General features: G+C 36.9%; 1 protein-coding gene across 4 annotated transcripts in view; it reads left to right on the forward strand.

Annotated features, from left to right (window-relative positions):
- Positions 1-25295, forward strand: part of IL1RAPL1 (interleukin 1 receptor accessory protein like 1) — a 687620-nt gene that overhangs the window by 350677 nt on the left and 311648 nt on the right. For all 4 annotated transcript variants that reach the window (XM_054271408.1, XM_054271409.1, XM_054271410.1 and 1 more), the window contains one exon: positions 16893-17172. In XM_054271408.1, the coding sequence (XP_054127383.1) occupies positions 16893-17172 (280 nt within the window). The remainder of the gene's footprint in view (positions 1-16892; positions 17173-25295) is intronic.

Below are 25295 nucleotides of genomic sequence, written 5' to 3' on the forward strand. Positions count from 1 at the left end.
AAAAGATAAAAAAAACTGAAGACTAGTATATGTTATATTTCAAGTACTGAGATTTTGCATTAAGTTCTATGTTGTTGTGTAGTAGTATGAATATAAAATATAATTATTTGACAGGAAAAAGTGAATATATTTTTGAGTTTAATGTTATCCATTTGTTCTATTTTCCAGCTTCCATTCTAAAAAGCATTTTTTATTAAGACTGACCCAATTTTGAAGGCACCCTGATTTCAGTGAATTGAACAGATAATTTTGCTGGTTTCTCTAGTTATCTCTTCTTCAAAAAAACTGGATAAAAGGTAATGATAGAGATAGGGTGAGATGCTGAATTTTAGAAAAGAGAAAAGAAGGTTTAGGTTTCTAATTCAACTTTTGTGATGGGGATATAATGCATGAATAGAATAAAATGTTTTGACATGTAACCTGTCTAAAATGTGGATACAAAGCTGTATAATGTAAGTTTGAACTGTGTGATTTTCATGATTTTGAGAAGGAACATAGGAAGCATTTAGAAGATAAAAGAAAAATCCAGAAGGAATTGATTTAATGTTTGCGTTTTTTTTTCTCTGTGAGATATTTTTGAAAAAAAGAAAATCAGTTCTGCTACGAAGATACTGTGTTAACTCTAAACCAAAGATTAAACTAGTGAAGTGTGAAATGGAAGAATTTTAATCACTTTCAGAAAAAATCTCAGTGTATCCTTAACTATGGAGTTACTAATAATATTTTTATAATAATGAAAATGTCATATCACCTGGAGTTCATAAATAATCATCTAAAGCAGGCCAAGTTAAATAGGAGACCTTGATTTTAATTTTGATCACTCAATTCCTATAACTAAAAATAGTCTCTCAATTTCTTTATTTCTTCTTTTAATCATCATTTTAAAAATCTCTTCTGAGAAAACAGATAAACAGCTTCCTGAGGATGAAGGCTGTGAGAATTTTGGGATTAATATTTACTTACCTTATCCTGTTTATTTCCTTTATTATGTGTGAAATAATACAGAATGTGCCATACAGTAAGGTTTAATCACATCAAATTTCACACATGCTATACAGTGGCTGTATTTTTGTTTTGATTTTATTTCCTTACCTGCCCCTCTGGGTTAGTGGCACATTAAAGAACAGATTTGCAATTGCCATTTAAGTAGGCATAAAATCTTACCTTAAATTTTCTTTTTTCTGTCTTGCTGCTAGTAGGTCTGTGTATCATGATATGATTTTATTCTAAATAAAAAAATCCTCTAGAAAAGTGTTGGCCTCAATTTCAAAGGTTAGCTGAAAGAAAAAGAGATTTATTTCAAAATTCTACATGTCAGGGTCATTTGTATTAATCAGCCTTTTCTGTAAAGCTACGATCTTTTTATTCATGTTGGTTGTTTGCTATGGTTAAGCTACCAAAAGAATTAAACCTTTTCATTTGGTACATTATTTTTGTCATTAAAGATCAAACCTTGTTAGAGGACAGTTCTAATTAAGCTGCTGATGACCAGTGTGAGAACTAAGTTTACTTACACTCTCAACATGGCATTGCAGAAAGCATTTCTCAGCTGGAGACAATTGTACTCTCAAAGACATTTTCCCTTGAAATCAAGAAGACCCTGTTGAGAAGAAGCTTGATAAATACTATTTCTTACTCTGTTGGCAAACCCAAGTGTGAAATGAGACTCAAGTGTCAAATGAGAGACACGTGTGGCTTCTCCTGCTGTCTGGCTAATATGCTGAGAAATACCATGTGAGCAGCCAGCCCTGGCTGCTGGAGTGGCACTAATTTATTGCTGTAAAATGGGACAATGAATGGCAGCACGCAGGAAACCCCGGGGAAGGTGTGTGAGAGAATGAATGAGGGGTTGCTGTAACTGCTCTGACTGCTTTGAGAGGCTGGGCTCGTCTGGAAAGGGGAAGTAGAAGTTCTGTGTTACTTGTGGATGCCCACACTGACAGCTGTGAGCTGTGCAGCTTTCCAGGCTGGAAGCTGTGCAGTCTCATTAGCACAGAGCTGCTCCCAACCTGAAGTACAAAACTTAACAGCTTGTGCACTACTCTGCTAATATTGGGCTGTTTCATGCCCAGTCAGTGCAGGCCAGGTAAAGTGAGCCAAATTTATCCTACCTTGTAAATATATGTAAGCTGTGTATACGTATACTTTAGGTATATATATATTTTTCTTACTTAAGACAGGAAAAAAAAACCAAGGAAGACCAAAACAAAAAAAAATTTAAACCAGACAAAACCCCCTAAAAGAGCCAAACAAAAAAAGAAAAAAAAGTATATGTGTATACCTGTGTATGTTGTTTTGTTTTTCTCTCCTGGTTTCTTAGAGAGTCCTGGTAGGCTGTTGTTCTCCTGCTATATCTCTATTTCAGGCAGTTAACCTGGTGTCTAAACACAGATTGAAGACACTGGAATGACCCAAGAACTTTTATCCAGAGGCATAAAGGCTGTAGGAAGTCCAAGCAAAATAAATAATTTGTTTATCACAAGGAAACTTGTATTTGGGCTAAAATTCTTCCCCACTGCTTCAATTGCTTAGAAATTCAGAACTCAGTGTTGCAGTTTTAGGCTTTTCTGTATCTTCTTCTATCTGTCTACCAGGAATTGCAGTCCTCTCCAAAAAGGGACAGACCTTAAGTTTAACACATCCCAAAACAGTCAAACGTGTTCATGCATGAACTTTATGATGGAAAATATTCTAAATTGATATGTATTATTTACCCCAGAAGGAATGTATGGGGGGATAATATGAACTATTACAGGAATTCACTTGTTTGCTATTGTATTCACATGAAAAAACTTGAATTCTGAGGAGGAAAATAACAAAACAAGACTAAACAAGGAGCGATATAAGCACTCCTGTTAGTGAAAAGTATATGAAAATTTATCAAATATGTTGTTTTTCATGTGTTTTCTCCACCTTTCAGGATGGTCCAGTCTTGGTTCTTTCTCATTTTTTTGATATACCCATATACCCTTTTTTTTCTACTTCATTACCCCTAATTTTATTTCTTTTAGTTCAGAAGAGGAAAGGTAGAAGTAGTTTCTTTTTTTTTTTTCCTAATAGAAAAAGTCTCTGGTCTTTTTAGTCTGCTCCATCTGTACATAAACCCAGAAATTCATGTTTGTTTGTACAGATGAAAGTATCTATTTCTATTTGTCTACTTCAGTCACATCTCCTTTCTTCTGACATAGATCTGATCCTATATTTGTACACATTCCATGTGTTGCCTTCCTACAGTATTAGCAGAAGGCTGTGACACCAGTGACCCTCAAATTGCACTGCTCCAGATTGAGCTTAGATTTTATTCTCATTGGCATTTCTTATACCATGCAAGAAAATAATATCATCATCATTAATAATTGAATTGTATATTTAAGGGTGCCTATATGTGTAGAGGAGGACAGTGAAGATACATAGAAGGTGAATCACTTCTAAAATTGAAAAATCCCTGAAGAAGTTTTAAATATTCACAGATCAAAATCTATTTCAGCTCTGTGACCTTATCTTGAAAAATATACAAGAGTTTTCTTTACCTCCGTGCATTAGAGGTAGCAAAAAGACTGTACAGAGATCAAACAGAGTGAAGCATCACTCAATAAAAGTGAGTCTCAGAGGAATATTTAGGTTATAAGGTGCTCTTACAGCCATTTCTAATTTCATTGAATTCCTTTGTACAAATGTTCATTTCTTCAGAGGCTGGAAAGGTGCAGTATGGGTTTGCAGGCCAGGCTCCTTCAGAAAGGTGCAGAGCAGGATTGTGAGCACGAGGGTGGTGTGCAAGCAGGGCAGCCCTGTGAGTGTGCAAGGAGGCACAGCCCCACTGAGTGTGAGTGTGCACAGCTCACTGCTCTGAGCACCAGTGCACTGCTGCAGCGTGGTGTGAAGGGCACAGTGGCAGCAGAGGAGTGTGCAAGGCTCCCTTGTGATTGTCTGGTGCAGTGCTGCAGGGCGTGAGTGCAGGGCACTGCTACAGCATGAGTGGGTGAAATCTGCTGCAGCATGTGAGTGTGCAAGTGTGCAAGGACTGCTGCAGTGTGAATGTGCAAGGCACTGCTGCAGAGTGTGAGTGTGCAGGGCACTGCTGCAGGGTGTGAGTGTGCAAGGCATCACTGAAGTGTGTGAGTGTGCAAGGCACTGCTGCAGTGTGTGAGTGTGCAAGGGCTGCAGCGTGTGAGTGTGCAAGGCGCCACTGAAGTGTGTGAGTGTGCAAGGGCTGCAGTGTGTGAGTGTGCAAGGGCTGCAGTGTGTGAGTGTGCAAGGCACTGCTACAGCATGTGAGCATGCAAGGACTGCTGCAGTGTGAGAGTGTGCATGGCACTGCTGCAGTGCATGAGTGCAGGGCACTGCTATAGCATGTGAGTGTGCAATGATTGCTGCGGTGAGTGTGCAAGGACTGCTGCCGTGTATGAGTGTGTAGGGCACCACTGGGATTGTGCAGGGCACTGCTGCAGTGTGTGAGTGTGCAGGGCACTGTTGTGAGCGTCGGATGTAATGGAGGGGCTGCAATGTCCAAGCCTCTGTGTAAGGACTGAGGGACAAACAAATGATGTGACTGTCATCAGGGGAAGCTGTGCTTGGACACCCAGCCAAGACAGTGGCACCAAAAAAATTCTTGTTTATGGAACCAAGAGATGCCTCCAAATCAACCCCCCTTGTCTTTATGGGGGAATTAAGCTTGTGGGTGTTAATTGAGAACACCAGAAAACTGGTGGAAACAGGTCCAGGAGATTCCCAATACAGCTGGATGACAGCTTTTTGGTGCAGGACTCAGGGAGCTGACTCAGAGAGGTGACCTCTGTGATTTGTCTCTTGTTCCCAGAGAGGCTCCTGTGGGTGAAGTGGTGAATGGTGACCATCTTGGCCACAGCAACCATGCAGCAATTAAATTTGAAATCTCAGTTTTCTTGTTTGCACCTTTCTTGCACCCAATATGGACTAAGCACAGGCTAGCATGGTTGGAAAACCATCATACTTTATTGATGTGTCCATGGCAAAGCTGTTATCCCAAAATTTTTTCTTTCCCATGGTGTACATGAAACCCAGTCCCCCAGAGAGTAGAAGTATAACCCCTCACAGAGTGGAAGTATTTGATTTATTTTCAGTTCTGCACAGAAAGGGGTGCTGGAGTGCTGGATGGCAAATCCACAAAGCCAGCATCAGGACTATCAATGCTTTTCATTATTTACATATATTAACAAACCAGTTGTGTGGCTCTCTAAGTATTTAATATTCTATCTTCTATTCTTTAAAAAAATTCCCTTGTATTTTATGCAAATTAGTCTGCTTGCTCAGTCTTCCTCTTCCCTAGGGTCAGTGGGTTTCTTGGATTGGTGAGCCAGGAGCCATGGACAACTCTGCCAGTAGCTCCTGTTATCCTGCTGGGGAGTTGAGTTTATGAATTTCTTTCTGCCATTGTCTTCCCTTTGGGACAACCCTTGCTGTCTCTCATTTTCCCACTGGGACAGCTCCTGGTATCTCATCTTCCCATCTATCCCATGTGCCCAGCTTTTGGGTACTCCATTTCCCATTGGGACAGCTCTAGCTAGGGCAAATTTGAGCCATCCAACCTGATCATGAGTCCCAATGTAACTGTAGGAAAAAGCAATTCCACAATCAATCTTGCCTCTGTTTGTTTAACCAGAATGAGAAGTTTGCTTTATAATATATCAAAAAAATTGTCTTTCAGTTGAAGACGACATATTTTTCTCATTTAAAATGTTTTCAAAATTTCAGTCAAAAAGTATTTCTATGGTATTCATAGAATCAGGATGCAAAAATGTATTTCGGTATAATAATGTATTTTGTTTGCTTTATCTAATGAGTTTTAATTTTGAATTCTAGAATATAGCATAAGTAGAGAAAAGGAAGTGCTCTAATGTTTTGATTTTTGTCTTTGGAATTCAATGCAGCTAAGCACATCAGTGTGCTTACCTGATCCACAAAGGTAACTGAGGAAGCTTTTATCTGAGTCTTGTGGGATTTGGATTCCTAACTCAATTAAGTCCTTTCTCTTTCTTTAGATTTGCTTCAACCAAAACATTCATACTAAGCATTAAAGTAAACTTTGGTGAAAAGTGTAAAGTTTTCTGCTCAAACTCAAATATTAGTGATTTAAATTTCCTTTGCCTAATGAGATTAAGGTAGTGAACTACTGTATTACTCTGGTGACCTCTTTCTCTTTGGTAAGCTGTCTCAAGTGTGGCAAACATGTGGCATGTGAGTGTGGGAACAGAGAAAATGTCAAAGACAGGAGCAAAGATTTACAAAATTTAATAAATTTCTTAAGCTTTAGCTTCTTGGCTTAATATGGACCCAAAGAAAAGGAAGGAAAATGCCAGATGCTGTAATAATATGCGTTCTTCTAAAACAGAGAAGAAGTGTACAAATAGATTTATAATGACTTTTTGTAATCCTGGAGTGCAGATTTACTATAGTTAATATTTTCTCTTTAAAGTTCAGTTAATATTGTTGTTTTTTGCTAAGTCTTTCATGAAGTTCCTTTTGGCTTAAACTATCATGCTTGTACTTAGTAACATCTGCAGTAAAGGAGAATACATCATAAAAGCATCTTCAATTAAAAATTAGTTTCTGTTTCATAAGAAAATATGTCCTTTCTTTAGGCATTTGATGATAAATTAACCCACTGGTATACATTAATAGAAAATTTTCTTGTGGTTTTGGGAAATGAGAATAATTTTTTTCTTGTTCCCGAATCAGTTAGTAGTCCCAGAGTCTTTGGTAGCCATTAAATAATGGTTTGTTTGTTTTTGCATAAAAGAGGATCTACAAACTGACAATGACTACATTTCTTATATTTGGTTAATACATATTTCCTAATCATCATGGTAGTTGGTGCCGTGTTGTGGGCTGGTAGTGAGGTTCAGGGTAATGTCAAAAATTCTTTTTTCCTTTCAGTCATTCACACAGAAAATGTTAAAGGCTCTTGGGACTAAAAAGAAATGCAAAAGAGAAGGAAAATGTGTCCTTCCCAGAAGTTGGATGCTTGTCCACATGTACACAAACCAGAGTACCAGTACCTATTACCAGTGTAATAGATACTGCATTACCAGATTTTTTGAAACTGGTTAATATAGGTAATGACAGAACAGAATAGGCTGTTACAAGGGCAGTAATTTTTTAAATTGCCACCTGCTGAAGATACAGCCTCGTGGAGCGAGCAGTTTGTGGGGATTTTCCTCCATCTTTAATCATTATTTGCCGCAGTCTGGTGGCAGCGCAGTGCTGACCTGTGCTGAGCAGAATCCCTCTGGTCTCCCAGAGATTTTTTTGGTCATTCCCAAGCCACCAGGGTGCCCTGACAGCCATAGCCAGGGCACAGAGCCACTGCCCTGCCAGACCTCTCTGCCCTGGGCCTCCTTCCCTCCTCCCTGACTCAGCCTTTCCGTCCAGCTCTGCTCCACCAACCTGCCCCAAAACATCTGTGGGAAGAGGACACTATTCTCTCTTCAGGTGTTTAAATGTTTCTGGACTGTCTCAAAACTGCTAATGATTACTAAAGCCTTGCTTAGCAGGTTCCTAATGGCACCATACATTTGTATTAACATATTGATATAAATATTGACATGATAGCCTTATCATCCATATCAAGAACACTGCAATTACTAGGTCAATTATTTTCGCATGCACACACAGAGTAAATAAAATTGAAACAGTGATATATGCTACAGATTATTAAAAAAATTCTTCCCAGCTTTGGGAAAAAACAATTACTTTGTCATATTGAGTAAAGAAAAATAAAAACTTCCTAGAGCTTCTTTGTGCTCTCTAATGCTATACTGCATTCTAGCTTCTATTTAATTGCAGTTCTAAACACAAATAGCTGTCTGACACATATATGTCTTTAAATAAATCCATATCTGCAGTTTCAGTCTAGCAGGATAACTGTAGGCAAGAAACAGCCATCAAAACCACTGTGAGTTGTATGCAGTTAACATATTCTTTCACAAAGAATATTGATATTTAAAATCCTAGATCCCAGTTTCCATATATTAAGTTTCTCCCAATATTTTAGGAGTTAAAGTAAAGTAGAACAGAATAATAAACAGAAACATTTAATTTTTAAAAATATGTATATTCCTTGTAACATCATGGCCTGTTTATACTTAATGATTATATGGTTAGGACTTTTAATCTTTGAAACTTTAAAGTAACAAGTGTTTCTTTGGGTTTTAGCTCTTTCTGAAGATTTCATTGCAATCCTTTGCATTTCTGCACATAGTCATGATAATGCAGTTTAAGAAATTTCCACTAGATAAGTCCCAGCAACAAGGAAATTGTACTCTCCTATGCACATGTTGTCATTTGATTAATTTTAATCCTCTTGTGTTATGAACTAATCTGCTGTATTTTCTTATATTTACTGCAAGTGGACAGTTCTCACATATTTAGTTTTCACACTTCATCTGATATACAGCAATGTTATGATTTAAGTGATTGAGTTCTTCATGGAAATAGTTTAGTGGTATGCAGTGCAGCTGTTACTCGAGTGCTACTGAAATTCCAACATGAAAAAATCCTTGATCTTCCTCATAATCTCCAAAATGAAGCTGCTGGTGAACAGAATGTATTTTCAGAGGCAGTTTCAATAATTGAGAGATTATGGAAGAGATGAAATAATTTGCCATCTGCTATGCAACATGATACCCCAGTATGGCCCAGAGATTCTTTTTTCTGGGAAATCGCCTTCCCAAAGGGAAAAAACCCTACCCTTACATGTGCTTGTTCAATTTTTAGAAATTAGTTCAACCTCTCCCCAGTTCTCTTCAGGCTGAGCTACTGTTTTGTTTCAGTGACTTCGTTTAGTCATTCCAGAAGGAGTTTTAAGACCAGCATGTACCAGACTTGAGTTCACATCCTTATGTTGAGATTCTATATCTAAACATATATGTGTAATATATATAAGATTACATAAAAAAGTTATGCATTATGTAGAAATGGTGTGATAGTGAGACTGGATGGAAGTTGTCTTTCAAAATAAATCAGTCTAGCAGGACAGTATGTTTGGGGAGCAGGGAGGAAAGAAACTTGAACTCTTAAAGTTCAGAAAGGACTGCAGATAATCTGGTATAGCCACATAAGGATTTGCTGCTAACAACACCAAAATTGTGGGTTTGATCTCAATATGGGCCATTTACTTAAGAGCTGAACTCGATTATCCTTTTGGGCCCCTTCCATCTCAGACTATTCTGTCATTCTGTGAAAGAAACAGAGAATGTAGAACCACCCTCAAATAAAGTTTTATAGTAGATATAACAAAGAAGAACTAATTCATTTCAGATGGGCACAGAAATTAATGCAGTTTAATATCAGGCTTTGGAAATTAATCTAATAAACAAACTTGTGTTTTGTGGCCGTTGATTAAATTATGCCTCCATCCCTATGCTGTAGCTGTAAATGTACAGACAGTCCCTGAGCTGGAAATGAATAATTGAAAAAAGGTAGCAGATAGAAACAAACAGATTAAGAATCTGTGCACCAGGTCTGGGCAAGATGGAGTTTTGTTTATTCACAGCAGCCTTTATGGTGCTATGTTTTGGATTTGTGACTAAAGAGGTGTTGGTAACACACCAGTGTTCTGACTATTGCTGAGCAGTGCTTGCATCACAAGAATTCTCTTTTTCCCATTCTACTCCCCAAGGGTGAGGGACAAGGGACTGAGAGGGGACACTGCTGGGACAACTCACCCAAATTGGCCAAAGGGAGGTTCCATGCCAAATAACATCATGATCAGAAATAAATTTGTGCGGTTTTGGCTTTTGAGGGAACCATTGTTCAGACACCAGCTGGGCACTGGTCTGCTTGTGGGAGATAATGAGGAAGTGCTTATACATCACTTGTGGGTCTTTCCTCTTCTGCTCTTATCTTGACCAATTACTTTTCTTTTGCTTTTCCTATTCTCTCCTGTTTTGTTTGTTGCGCGTGTGGCTTGGTAATTGAGAAGCTGTGTGAGTTCTTGCTGCTGGCCTGGGGTCAATCCAGCAGAACCTGGTCAGTCCAGTCCAGCCAGGACACCTTTAAAGTGTGTGTTTACAGAGCCTCCTAATTTATAATACATGGCAAAACAGAATAGGAGGGTTGGAAATGTGCAAAAGGGACTGAATAAGCAACTGGGAAAAACTCTTGGTTTAGAGTAGAAACTTAGGAAGTGCAGCATGTGCGCCTGCATTGGTCTGTCTTGAACAGTTTGGTTTTTTTCCTCTTAAAATAGCTTTTGTGATTTAACATTTTCTACAAAATACTTGTGGTAATTAAAGGAATAGTAATAATTCAGACAAAAATTCTATTTGATTTGGCTTGGATTAGGTAAAAGAGAGAATGACATAAAAAAAAACTTCCCACCAGATTGACATAAAGCTATTTTCATGCTTATTATGTCTCTAAGTAGCCCAGTACCTAGACATATATACCCTGTTTCTTGTTAGTGCAGTATTCTGGAGCTGAAAAGCAGTATTTTTAATTAATTTATGGTAAGACATAGATTTCTTTTTTCATTATTCTTCTTCCTATGAGCTAATGCATTTGCCAGAATTCCTCAACCACCACAACTACCCCTTTCACAACTTGTCTGGGGTTGTGAAAAGTACAATTTTTAGGAACTAACTTCTTTAATAGATGATGATATCCAAAGTAATTTTTCTGTTTCCCTGAAATGTCATTCAACATCTTTTCCTATACTGGCATCCTTTCCTGACAGCCACTACACAGTTTTAGACTGAGAACAAATATGTGTTTTTATCCTAAACCATAATTTTACATGAGTTTTCAAGAGAATGAAAAATGCCTTTTCAAAATGAAAATGCTGTATCCACCAGAAGTGCAGTACAGCAATATGTAAAGCTGTAACAGCAGTCAGTGCAAAAAGAAATTTAATTGATATAAAATACCTGATGTGGTCATTTGATAACATTAATATTAATATATTTTTTTTTCATTTTCCCAATTTCATACTGGTAGTGCTTTGAAAAAATAAAATCGAAGGAGTCTAAGAATAGAACTGACCATGTTCTCTCTCATCTCCATAATGTGTTGTTTCTAAGCTCTGCTTCTTCATTCCTGTCAGAGCTTATTTTTGTATCAAATAAAAGCATACGCACACCAAAAATAGACAATCTTTGCATGTCTTCATAATGAGAACCCACACCAGAATACCATGTGTTATGCTGGGTAGAGTTAATTGGCTCAGGCACTGTAATGAGTGTGCTATAAACTATAAAATCTTAATTTTTATTTTTCTATTTTAATGCTTGCTAGTCTAAGCAAAAATCAGAAGTTACAAGAATGATAAAGTGATAAGTAATCCAGAACAGACTGTGATTTTGATGGTAAAATATTGTTGTGGAAATTGTTTTAAAGAAAGTAATCCCGGGTCTTATGCATCACTTAATGAACTTTTAAAATGCTGTTTTATGAGCAGCCAATTAAGGAAAGCCTGCTTTCTTGACCTTGCTATTTGCCACCCTACCCAAAAATCCTACAGCACGTATACAGCATCCTTTGATTTCTCTACCCATTATATTTACTCTCCCTACATACTTATAAATAAGATGCCATCTTATTTCTGCATCCCTTAGTGCCCTCCTTGACAATTTTTCAGCTTTAGGAGCAAGATCTGATGCTTTTTCCTTTACATGCCCTCTTTTCAGAATTTTTTGTGATTTATGATATCACTTCTTTGTCAGGCTTGCAAATGCCTTATTAAAAAAACCCAAAGTAGCTGACAAATAAATAGAAGAGACGATGATATTGCATAATCCTTTGTATTTAAAATTCAGAGCAGAATTACAAACACAGGTGAGCAGGAAAAAGTACATCTGTTGCTAATTTTTATTTCATTAAATATCATCACGTGAAAAACAATTAGGATAATTTGCTATTTCTTTTAAAAATGTTTTAGGAGAACTGATTTTAACTGTCAGACCTATTTTCTATCTGGAAATCAGATTTTAACCAATGTATTGAAAAAGTGAAGACCTTTACTAGCCCTGAAACCTATATATTTAATTGGAGCTTTTAAATGAGATCAGACTGCAGCAGCAGACCCAGGAGTTATTGACTTTATATTTTTGTCTTTTTCAGCACTGAATTTTACCTTGAAAATGATACATATTATACCAAAAATTAAGGGGAAGGCCTTTTTAGTAATGTTAGATATTCTGTGTGTTGGTTGCTATCCAGCAGATACAGCCTGCACGACACTTGTGTATTGAGCAGAACGATCTCATTATTAGGGGAGTGATGCAGTGTGGTTTATTTCATACCCTGAAATTACTCATGGAAATAACTGAGTGGATTATATTTATCTTGGACTCTGTATTGTGCTATTATGTGTAGCAATAACAGACAGCATATTAAAACAGAGATTAGAGACTACAACCATTCTTTTGAAGACAGTTCTCAAATTTCAAAGCTGTTGAATTATTCAAGTATATTTCAATTTATAAAACATGAGTGACTGCTTGATGATGTGACGGTATTAATAAAAACATTGAAAAGTATGGAGTTTTTTTTTTCCCCATGGTTGTTTTGAATCATCGTAATTGAAGGTGTTGATTTTGTGTCAGTAATAGCCATAAGAGAACACACATTAGACAATTTATATGGTCAATGCCCTACTTTTCCACAAACAAAAAAAACTCCAATCCAGATAGAAATGGACACAGTTACAATATGAAACTGACTAGAAATATTCAATCTATTTAGCATTAAAAAATCTGACTGAACATTAAACTTTTGTTGTTTTCTGACCATATTTACAAAGCCAGCGGCACACATTTAACATATATATGTAACATTTTTAAGGTAGCAATGTCAATATAAAAATCAAAAGAATTCTCTGAATATATGTTTGGGTCTTTTAAAGTGTATCTTTATGTTCCCCAAGGAATCTAGAAATTGGGTTTTTAATTAGTTTTTGATACATCCAAGTTTTTCTAGACTGAAGTAATCAGGTGTGCTCTACACACCACATGCAGAAAGGGCTGGCTATGGTGCAAGCATGCTATCATCATCATCTGAATGTTCACAGTATTATTTTCAAGGACATGACAGTCTGTTTTCCTTTTCATTATGGGGTTTTAAGCTTCTGTTTATGTTTCTCAGTTAGTGTGGAACAGGGAGCATTTTATGCAGAGATCGACAGTTATCTCCTGAAATATCAGCTATCAGAAAATATCACAGTGTGCCTTATGATGGGAATGAAGATTTTCTATTATATCTGACAAAACTGAATTAGCACCTTCACATAGATTAGCACATTGGCTGAGTGTGAGGATTTTCCTGGAAGATTCTTAAGGCATTAAGCCTTCCAGCTGTAATAAGGTTAACACAGTTCTAAGTGACTTGAATGTCAGTGTTGGCAGTTTAAGTGGTATAATATTTCTGAAAGCAGGAAGAGAAACACTCTCATGTTCACTTCATTCAAAGACCACTTTGAGAAGAGGACATATGTTTCTTTAAGGTTATCACTGAGTGTAACTGTAATCAAGCACAGAATTACAGAATGATTGAGGTTGAAGACACCTCTGTAGGTCATACCATCCAACCAGAAATGGTTTTTCAGCACCACGTCTCTCTGGCTTCTAAATATCTCCAAGAATGGAGGGTTCACAACCTCCTGTCTGAATTTTCAGTAAACCTTACAGAAAAAAATATTTCCTGGTGTTCAGAAAGAGCCTGCTGTGTTTCAATATGTGCCCATTGCCTCTTGTCCTATTACTGGGCACCAGTGGAAAGAGCCTGGCTCTTTGCACCTACCCTTTAGGTTTTTGTACTCATTACTAAGATCCCCCCTAAGCCTTCTCCAAGCAGAACAGTCTCAGCTCTCAGCCTGTGCTCACAGCAGGGATGCTGCAGTCCCTTAATCAGCTTTGTCGGCCTTTGCTGGATGCTGCAGTCTGTACATATCATTTGCATTCAGGAGCCCAGAGCTGGACACAGCACTCCAGGTGTGGGCTCATTAGTTCTGAATCCAAAACACAGCACTTGTAACAGTTGCTGAAAAGAAATTAACTCTTCCCAGCTGAATCCAGGACAAGTAGACATTCTCTTCAAATATCTGGTGGGACATTTTGATGTGGTTTGTGCCAAAAAATGAACAAATAGTTCTGTGAATATATAGATAATTCAGATGATCCCTAGAAGAGTTTTCTCGAATCATAGAATATGCTGAGTTAGAAGGCACCTACCAGATCATGGAGTCCAACTCCTGGCCCTGCACAGGACACCCCAAGAATCACACCAAGTGCCTGAGAGCACTGTCCAAACACTTCTTGAACTCTGTCATGCTTGGTACTGTGACCACTTTTCTGGGGAGCCTGTTCCAGTGCCCAGCCACTGGCCGAAAAGCAGTTTCTGATATCCAACTTAAACTCCACTGACACAACTTCATGCCTCAAGTCCTGTCATGGGTCATGAGAGTTAAAAAATTGGGACCTGCTCTTCTGTTTCCCTTCATGAGGATGTTGAAGATCCCAATGATGTCTCCCCTTGTTCTCTTCTCCAGGCTAAGCCAGACAAGTGACCTCATACAGTCTCCCCTCCAGTCCTGTCACCATCCTCATGGCCCTCCTTTGGATATTCTCTAAAAGCTTAATATCTTTCCTGTATTGTGGCACCCAAAACTGCCCCCAGTACTTGAGGTGAGGCCCCTCCAGTGCAAAGCAGATCAGGACAATCCCCTCCCTTGCCCAGCTGGCCATGCTGTCCCTGATGCCCCAGGACAGGGATGTCCCTCCTGGCTGCCAGGGCCCTGCTGGCTCATCAACCAGGACCCCCAGGTCCCTTATGAAAAATATGCTGAAACAAAGCCAGTGTCATCCACCCTGCATATTTAATCCTTACTCCAATACATAGAACTCGAGATGGTGTTATTCAGCAATACATTCTCATGGATTCTGCAAGTTAAAGGAACTGGGAGCAATTAGAACTGAATATCCTGAAAGAGAAGACATAACTTACAAACTAATAATGTAAACCATCCTGTACTAGCTAAATTAAGCAGTGAAAAGCAAGATTACAATCGGATGATAAAGTATAATGAAGAAGTTATTACCTGGTAACTTATATAATGAAATTAACACTGCTTAGAGCTGGCTGTTAATTCATTTTTGGCATTGGGATTTAGAAGCAGAGAGAAATAAAATCAGGTGAGAGAGAATGCTCTTTCAGAGAGGTAAAAATGAAATGATGAAAGATGTAATTGAATCCTGGACTACATGAAAGTTAGTTTCTTTGGTCCTAAGGGGAAGGTAATAGTGTAGCTTTGTTTCCATTCCCTTCAATTTATGCATGAGTACAAGTCTTATTAGGGCCTTGTAACAACACTTAGTAATCTTTAGGAACTGTTGTGTAGGAAAGTTAGAACAGGGACATATTATTTTCCCTTTCTGGTCATAAAAGTTAATGCAGGAGGAGACGGTCCAAAGATATATGAAATATCTGTTTGTGTGAATTCTGTTCACAATGCAAATTCACTCTAATTTTTCACTCAATTCACTCACTTTTGCCCCAACTTTCTATGGTGGATCAACTTAGGGTATTTCTTACACAGGGATGTGTGAAAATGTCTGAGTCTTTCTTATTTTGCAATATATAATAAGTACTGTGGCATTACCTAAATACAGAACTCAAAAAATCACTAAATAGTATATTTTTCTCTCAAGTAGCAGATCAGAATATTGTCTAAGTTTTAAGTTCTTTACCTTGCACGGTAGCTAGAATTCTCTGTTAAAGTCAGAACAATCCAGGATGAAAATAGAGCTTTTCAAAAGTTGATTTTCTAAGATGGCTATCTAGCTATCTCAGCTCTTTCAAAGTCAAATTCAAAACCAAAATATTTATATGATGCATAGTATTGAGAAGAAATAAATTGTCCTTTGGATGCACTGATTGCTTTCTACTGACTGGATTGGGGCCTGGTTAACTAGCTGAGACTGGACTCTGAGTTTTTTAGTGTATGAACCTAATGGTGAATTTTCATGGTTGAAATTTCTTTAAAAAATACAAAGTTTTGTTAAGGAAGGAATTGTAGAAAATAGCTCTTTTCCTGTTGTTGTTTTGGTATTCTTAACTAAAAATACAGGGGACAAGGGTGTGAGTTTGGTTTTTTTTTGGCCTTGGGGTTTAGTTATGTTACTGGGGTTTGGCATGTCAAATAAATTTAGTTTTGCTTTCTGATAAGCAATTATTGTGGGACAGTATTGGTAAGGGATGATGTTATTCAACTGGAAAAAAAAAAGAAAATATTAATAACCCTAATTTGTAATTTAGTTCTGGAAAGTCAGGAATTCCAACTAAGATCTGTTTAACATGTTTTTGAATAATCCATTTATATTACTGATAGTAATTTTCCTAAAAGTAACTTTTTGTGCATCTGGTCTTATTGTAAAGACAGTTTTTTCTCTTCCTTCAAATCTATCCCAAACTTTCATACAATTTGGTTCAGATCACAACTCATTGTCCTAATATCTTCTGAGGCTTTCACTTACATGGTAACACTGAAGATATTTGAGTGATGCAATTTAGATGGTGACACACTGTGAACCACATGCCCTCTGTGTTGCGATAATTTCACTTCAGCATTTTATAACTGGTCATGCTGGAGTTCCACAAAATATAAAAGAGCAATTTTTCAGTTACTGCTCAGAGATTATCAACATTTAGGAATATATATCCTAACAGCTCTGTCCACTGTAGACAAGTACAAGACATAAGCATCATGAAAATGGAGTTAATTTTTCAGGGACAAAAAGCATACTGCTAGTCCCTCAAAGGACTTTTTTTTCCAAATACAATACTTTCCCACAATAAAGACTGCTTTGTGTATAGTGCTTTCCAAAGCCTTTGACAATCTCTTGTCATTTTCTCTTCTCTTGTAGCTGATGGATGCACTGACTGGTCTGTGGATTACAAGAAATATCAAGTTCTAGTGGGAGAACCTGTTCGTATAAAATGTGCACTCTTTTATGGATATATTAGAGCTAATTACTCCCTAGCCCAAAGTGCTGGACTTAGTTTGATGTGGTACAAAAGCTCTGGACCTGGAGATTTTGAGGAACCTATAGCTTTTGATGGAACCAGAATGAGCAAGGAAGAAGACTCCATTTGGTTCAGACCAACAGTGGTACAAGACAGCGGGCTCTATGCATGTGTTATAAGGTACTATATTTTAATATACTGCATTTCAATTGACCAAACATGAAACAAGGCTCTTAATAGTGAGACTTTAATGCCAAAGAAAATTTTTCTGACTGTGTTCTTGTTTCTTCTTCTCCCGGCATTCCCTTGCCTGAAGGTTTTTATGCCTGACTGGAAATTGCTATTGAATGTCTTGAACATATTAAACTTGCTTTTGTATAAATTTAGTCATTTATAACAAAATCTAAAATTTATAAGGTGGTTGGGACTGGATGAATAAGTCATCTGTTCCTTTCTCTGATTCTGGTTTTACTCTTGGAATCACTATCCCAGAGTAAAAAAGAATCCTTTTTTTTACATTCAGATTTAATTTTACGTAGATTTCATTAAGTGATTTAACTGAATTGACTTTTCTTCTGTAAAAAAAAATTTGCTATTTGATGTAAAGTAGAAATCAAGAAAAAACAGAAGGTGAAATTCCAGCATTTTTGCATACATCCTTTAGAATTACATCTGGCTAAACCTGATAATAGAGGCTGGGTGCCAGATGTCTTCCAAAAAATTTAACCTCCTGATTCATCAAGTTTTATCACCAGAAACTGGATTCTGCTTCTGCTTTCTGCAACAGGTTTCAGCTTCTTTTTGCATCTTTGATACGGTTTACACAGAGATATTTTTCCAGCCCTTTACAGTATTCCTCTCTATCTGGGTAACTATAAACGTGGTCTTGCTACTAATACATGATAGAAAGAGTCAAAAAGCAAAATGTAGAGCAACTGAGTGGCTAGAAAAGGAATGCAAAATGCAGCTAGCACAGTGATGCAAGGAAAATGTGGAAATTGTTTTATCAGCAATTGGAAAGGTTTACTGTCTGCCTTTTTTTTTCTAATGGGGTTTTTTTGGTTGTTTGGTTTTGGTTTTTTGTCTTGGATGGAGGGAGGGGGAGCACAGATTGATGCCTGGCTTGTGTGTGCTGAAGGAGATTTTTACTAAATAATGTGTTTATAAAACCATTGTTCTATGAACTCTTTATATATCCTGTGAAACATTTCATATCACATTGTTTGTCCAGTAGCATATTCAACATGGTTTTTCTGATTATGACAGTTTTCTTTAAAAGAAAACCACAAAAACCTACAACTTAAGCTCATTTGGGAGAATTTTTGGTTATATTTGGATTAATATTTTCTGATAAATGTGTAACAGTAGCCATGAAAATGAAAACAGTTTTGTCAATTATTCCGTAATTTTATTTAAAATACCATAATTAATTTCTTCTGTTTATATAAAGAAAACCTTAATTATCTGATGTTGCAGTTTCCAGCAAGTATAGATAAATGCTTAATTTAGCTACTCAGACATACTTTTATGTTTATCATCTCAACCTGTATTCATGGCTTTTTTTACATTAATTTTTATTTAATCCAGAGGTATGTAGGACCATGTAATCTGCTTTTAACTACAATGGTGGTTTTCTGCCAGTCAGAAATTAGACCTAAAAACAAACCACTCCTCTTCCCACCACCTCCTTTGGCAAGAGAGGGGCAAAGGCAGAGACCATTGGTTGAGATAACAGTTTACTGAAAGCAAACAGCAGTGGAATAAGAAATGCTCAGTAATAGCAGCAATATTAATAACAAATAAAGAGGTGCTTGTCTTGGTTTGAAAAGACAATGTCTGCTAAGAAAGGCAGGAGCCTCTCTTGGAATGAAAAATGTAAACCCTCTCTGAATTATTATAATTTTGAAATTAAGGGGCTCTCAGGCAAAGATACGGGAGTAGGAATGACAGTTCTTAATAGAAAAAAAAAAGAAAAAAATAAGATAAAAATAAAAATAAAGTAATACAAAACAACACTGACAGAGTCAGAATACAACTTGACACCCTTGGGGTCAGGATATTGGTAGCAGTCCCATTGAAATGGTGGTTGCAGTTCTCCTGGAGTGTCAGGTGTGGTTCTGCTGAGGCAGTGATCCTGTACAAGGGTGTAGTTTTCCTCTGAAGGTCCAGTGGTGATGTAGATGGGCCTGATCTTCCTCTGGGAATCCAGTGGAAAAGGCTGCCTGTGGTGTTCAAATCTCAGATTATATCCAGGCAGGAATGCCTGGCTCCTCCCCCTGGGTGAAGCATCTCGAAATGGGATGATGCCATTTTATCAGCCATGCAGTGAAAGTCAATGGCCCATTAACAGAGGATATTTCCTAGAGGGAGGATTGGTTGTGGAAGAGATAAAGAAAACTGCCCCACCTGCTTTTAAAAGGTGGCCCAATTAACAGAAGATAACTGCCCCACCTCTATCAGATGGCAATAGAATACAGACCTCCAGCCACATCTTGCAACCGAAGACAGTGTTTACCCTCAAAGGGTGTTCATCACCTTGACCCAGTTCTGCATGTCCACCAGGACAAAGACAAGATGCTGGCGCTCCCCTTAGGGTGCACCCTGTGGCTTTCCCTGCACAAAGGTAAGATGGCAGCTGTTCCTGTGCCCAGCATCATGTGCATTTTCCTAGACAAAGACAAGATGGTACGAGCTTCCCACAGATGGCTTTCCCTGCCTCTAAGCCCAAGACAATGGAATGAACAAACCTCTGACAGCTAAATTGTTCATGTCTCACTGTGCTGCCACTCTGTTGCTCTGGGCTCTGCTCCTCTTGGCTCGGTTCAGCTGCTGTTTTGTTCCCTGCAGCTGCTTCCCACACCAGTACTGTCACTTTTGACCACTCTGCTCCACTGGGGTGCAGGCTGCATTTCCTGCTGGTCAGAACCATATCCCAGAGCCACACCTGAGGAATGGGAAGGGATTGGTGATGGTGATAGAGAAGATGGGGTCAATTCTAGACACCCCCTCGTCATGAACAGAGGGATGTCACATCACAAGGTTGCTTGTCATTTATCATGTATGGACAGTGAATATAGCTAGATAAGCTGCACTAAAAGTTAAAGTAAATATTCAAGTGCAGCTCCCAGAAATTATGTATATGTTACATACACCTGGTATAGTAGTAAATAATAAGTAGCTTCTGTCAAAAAATCTGCCTTTAAAGTTTCAAAAATAGCTGAAATACTGTTCCTATCAAGAGAATACTTCCTTCAAGTATTCTTTTCCTTCCCTGGGCATACAGACAAAGAGAGATAACAATAGAAGTTTAAATAAAGCATTACAGATTATATTATAGATGAAAAACCTTCTCCATCTTTAACATACTTAAATTAATTAGGTGCTTATTAGCCATAAAAATACTGTCTATAATTGATTTAGTGACATTCAGCTTTGAAGATTCAAATTCAGATGACAGCAAGGTTCAGACAGGGAATAACAGCATCTATGGAGATTGTTCAAATCTATTTTCATCCCCAGTTGGTAAAAAAACCTGAGTACCTGCTTCACTATGCTTAACTGTTTCCATTAGTAACACACAGTACAGGAATTTAGACAAAGAGGTGAAGTCTGAAATAGTGTGAATTTTTGGATGGATGGATGGAAGGAAGGAAGGAAGGAAGGAAGGAAGGAAGGAAGGAAGGAAGGAAGGAAGGAAGGAAATCAGATTATTGTCTACTCTTGCATTTAGCTTCATTCCCCTTCCTATAGTCTTGCATGTCTGAAGGTAAAGGCTTCAAATGTAGCAGTATTTCTAACTAATTTCTAAGGTCAGCTTTTATTTTTGCTGTTTAGCCATGTTTAAAATATCACTATTCAAATTCATAGCAGTTGTATTTTCTGTTTTTATATTTACTCATAGATAAGTACATGCATCCACACATACAGATATTACATTATTGAATCACATAACTTCCCTGCTATATATATTTATTTGACAAATAAAATATAATGCCATAGAGATATTTTAAATAACAGACTATTAATATTCTCAAAAAAAATTTCAGTTAAAACTGCTTACAAATTATGTTTAAAAAGCATCACTATCACAATATAGAATACCTTTTTTTTTTCCCTGAGAAATGTGAGATAGTTGAATTTATGAGAAGTAGTTCTCTATCTTCATCATCTGAAAGTCAATTTTAGGTTTAGATAGCATAAATTTATCTTTTTAGATAGGATGCATCATTTTAAAATATAAAGTATTGTTTTTCTGTAATTTTAAAGATCTAATTTTGTCAAATCATGTCAATTATTTTGGCCTAATTAATATTACTATTTAACTGTTAATTTCTGTATAGTTAGCTAAAATAATCACAGCTCTATGAATGATGCACTGTTGTCAACACATAGTTATTCTTTAAATAAATCTGAAATAATAAATGGGAATTTTAAAATAACATGTGTAATTATTTTTAGTGAAAACTCCCTTAGTCTTTCTCTCTCTCTTTCTTTTTCTTTCTTTCTTTCTTTCTTTCTTTCTTTCTTTCTTTCTTTCTTTCTTTCTTTCTTTCTTTCTTTCTTTCTTTCTTTTTCTTTCTTTCTTTCTTTCTTTCTTTCTTTCTTTCTTTCTTTCTTTCTTTCTTTCTTTCTTTCTTTTTCTTTCTTTCTTTCTTTCTTTCTTTCTTTCTTTCTTTCTTTCTTTCTTTCTTTCTTTCTTTCTTTCTTTCTTTCTTTCTTTCTTTCTTTCTTTCTTTCTTTCTTTCTTTCTTCTTTCTTTCTTTCTTTCTTTCTTTCTTTCTTTCTTTCTTTCTTTCTTTCTTTCTTTCTTTCTTTCTTTCTTTCTTCCTTCCTTCCGTCCTTCCTTCCGTTCTCCCTTCCTCTCTCCCTTCCTTCCTCCCTCCCTTCCTTCCTCCCTTCCTCCCTCCCTTCCTCCCTCCCTCCCTTCCTCCCTCTCTCTCTTTTTCTCTTGCTTTCTCATTTTCTCTCTTTCTTGCTTTCTTTTCCATGAAGGCTAACCATCCACAGTAGGAACATGCTAAATTACCAATTCCATTCAGAAGAACATATATTTTTACATATTTCATGTATTCACAATTGTTTAATTAATTGTCAGAAATCTTGTGAACGCACAATGTGTAAGGAAATCTTTGCTGTTCTGAAGGAAATGGTGAGCAAGAAAAGAAATAGAATAAATTTTTCATAAACCTGGTGGAAGCATCATTTCTTCATCATCTTGAATAATGTAAAACACATTTACAAACGGGAATTGCTACTTCTGGGTACCAACCATTTTTGAAATTTGTCTTGCCCAATGTGGGCCTTTTTATCCTGGCTATATATGCCTATAAAAATTTTTATTTCTTTAAAGAGTTTTTAAAAATTATTACCTTAATAAAAGAGTAAACATTCATATAAAAACTGCATATCAAATCTCAATTTAAAAAAAACAAAAAAAAACCACCCCAAAACACAACAACAAAACAAACACCCCCCCCCCCAAAAAAAATGGAGGAAGTATCTGAAAAATCTGAAAGTAAGGCTTAAATCAGTTTGTCTTCATAATCATGTTGTTCCCTAGATCTGCATGAGATCTTTGGTTAGGTTGATGTGTATTACTGACAAAGGAATCTGACAATGGGTAAGAAAAATAAGCTTTTTCAAAGGAATACAACCAAATGAGCTAGCAATACTCAGAAAGAAGGAAGTTTCAGAAGAGCCTGTTATTTTAATTCCTTTACGACACTAACACCACTCACTGTCCTGGATAACAAGAGACAGGACACGGCTGCACAGTGCTGACTGTGGAAGTGCTGTGTCAACAGTTGGACTCCAGCATCTTAGAGGTCTTTGCCAATGTTAGCAATCCTATGGCTCTAAGGAAACAACAACTCTGGCAGCCTCTTGAAGTGGTGTGCAAGTTCAGGAGAACCTTGTTCAACACACGAGATGGACTTTCCTTAGTCCCTGCCTTTGTGGCCATTTGGTTTATAGAGAGCATTGGGGGGCAATTAGCTGTGTCTTTGTTATTTTTACACTCCATTTGTAAGCTTGTGAGTTTTGTGAGTTTTTTTCCTAAGGTCTTTTCTTTTTGTGAGGATGGTAACCATCACAAGCTATCTGGCTCTTATTTTCTTATGTTTGCTCCATCTCCTTTTCAAATGCAAGTTTGGTAGGCTAGTCAAATATCCATGTAATTTTTGACTGTCACTTAGAGAGGCATGGTGAGTTGAAAAAGCTTTCGGGCTAACATTAGGAATTTATACAGGTTGGGTAGCTGGAGCTTACATTAAGTGCTCTGTACAGATGGCAAAAGCAGTTGCTCCTAGAAATAAATGTGGGGTTTTCTTGAAGTTAATGCTTGTTGAAAGTCAGGAGATTGAAATATACTTATTCTCCACTCCCCTGTCCTGACACTGCAGGAGGTCAGCTGTCTGACATTAGCATCTTCATTGTGCAAGATAAACACCTTCCATGTGTGTTAGGGCAAAACAAATACCTAATATTGAGGACAGGAGCAGGTGAGTGCAGGGTACATCTTCTCATTGTGGAGTTGGTTTAACTTATGCAAAAAGCTAAATTCCATTGTGCGTTTGCTATTTGCTTGGCTGAATGAGAACTCAATGAAAAGCAAGCATGATGATGAGTAGAGAAAGGAGCAGTATGACCCTTAGGGTCAGTGGGTGGAATCATGAATATGTGAGAAGCCTTGATGGGCTAGAACTGAACAGGTTAGTCCAGATAATTCTTTTATGTAGGACTTCAAGGTTTTCTATAAAGATTCATATTAATTTTTATGAGGGCAAAAAAGCAATGCCTATACTTTCACAGAATAGGGGAAGAATTTTGATATTGGAAAAGAAGAAGAAGAAATTCATGTATTTGAACTGAGCAGAAGGCATTGTTAATATTGCATTTTAACATTTCTCAACTTATAGGAGTGCTGTAAATAGTACTTGAAAAAAGATTTTTTAAAAAGCCTTTTATGTTAAATCCAGGTCCTTTTACTGCTAATTCTTTTGTTGTTGAGATACTTGCTTAAATACAGCAGTGTAACAAATAGAAATTTGACTAATTCTTCCACTGTTTTATTAGAGGTTTGTTAGTTTCTCCTTAAGAACACTTTCAGCAAACTAGATTTGCCCTTTGATTGTCAAGGTTCTTCTGCTCACAACTAAATTAATAATTCTGACCAAAAAAAGTAACACTTCAGATCTCATTTCAACAAAATAATAAAATATGACTGTGATGTTTGGTTTTGCATGGGTAATTTAAGAGAAGAAAGTCCTAACAGGTATTTGGGTTGTATTACTATGCATTTTTTGTAGTAAAAAAACATAGTTTCTATTTTTTTAAAGAGTAAGTAGTATTTTTTCTGTTTTACACTTTGCTTCTAACTGCATTCATCTTAGAAAAAATAAAAAAAAAATGCCACAGAATGGAAGAAGTGGCTTTACAGCTGCCTCTTAAGCAAATGCAGGAGAAAGAGAAAACACAAATAAAGTTAATTCCATATAATAGATATTTAAGCAAAGTATCAATTGTTTTCTTCACAATGCTACAAAAAATGGAAGATAAAGGCAAAGAACTAAAATTATTTTCACTCATTTTCAAAACAGTGGCTTTTAATTTTTTCAAATTTTTATAGATATTTTTGTTTCCTCTCATAGAATTAAAAACAACCAAGTTGTATTGCTAGTAGTAATATGGGCCACCTACTTGGTCATTTGAGTTTGCTCTTAATATCAAATATTGTATTTTTAATCTGCCCTGCAAGTGCTTACCTCTTTGTATATAAGCTATCTGTGGACATCAAATTCAGTTTAAGTATCTAGGTTCTAAAAAGTTGCATGTCAGTTGTTTCCTTTTTTAATTCTCCTTGTTCTCAGGACAGAAGCGATGCAATTTAAGCGATGCTAAAATATAGCTAAGATTTGATTCCATTACACGGGGATAGGTGTCTGATGCTGTTTTGGAGGCTCTAGGAGCATTTCCAGGACACTTCCAAGGGAATGACATATTGACACTAGATCTGGAGGAGGCTGAATGTGGGATACATTTGGGTAAGCCACATGCCACTACTCACCCACTCTAAGGTAAATAAAATGAGCTTTTTGTGGCTTTTAAGCTAAACCATTTTCTAGGCTCCATCACGCAGACTGACAGCTACAGTAGGAGTTTAGATGGAGCACACAGGTGTATGAATGCAAGTGGATGACAGAACTGAAATGTCTTAAACTGCATTCTAAAATAAATTATCTTTGTGTGTTTCCATCACATACATTGAAATGCAGTGGCTGATTTAAAAGTCAATGTAGTACTTG

Source organism: Melozone crissalis, unplaced genomic scaffold (genome assembly GCF_028551555.1).
Source record: "Melozone crissalis strain CALT ecotype California unplaced genomic scaffold, PUWL_Pcris_2 ptg000013l_1, whole genome shotgun sequence".
NCBI lineage: Eukaryota > Metazoa > Chordata > Aves > Passeriformes > Passerellidae > Melozone > Melozone crissalis.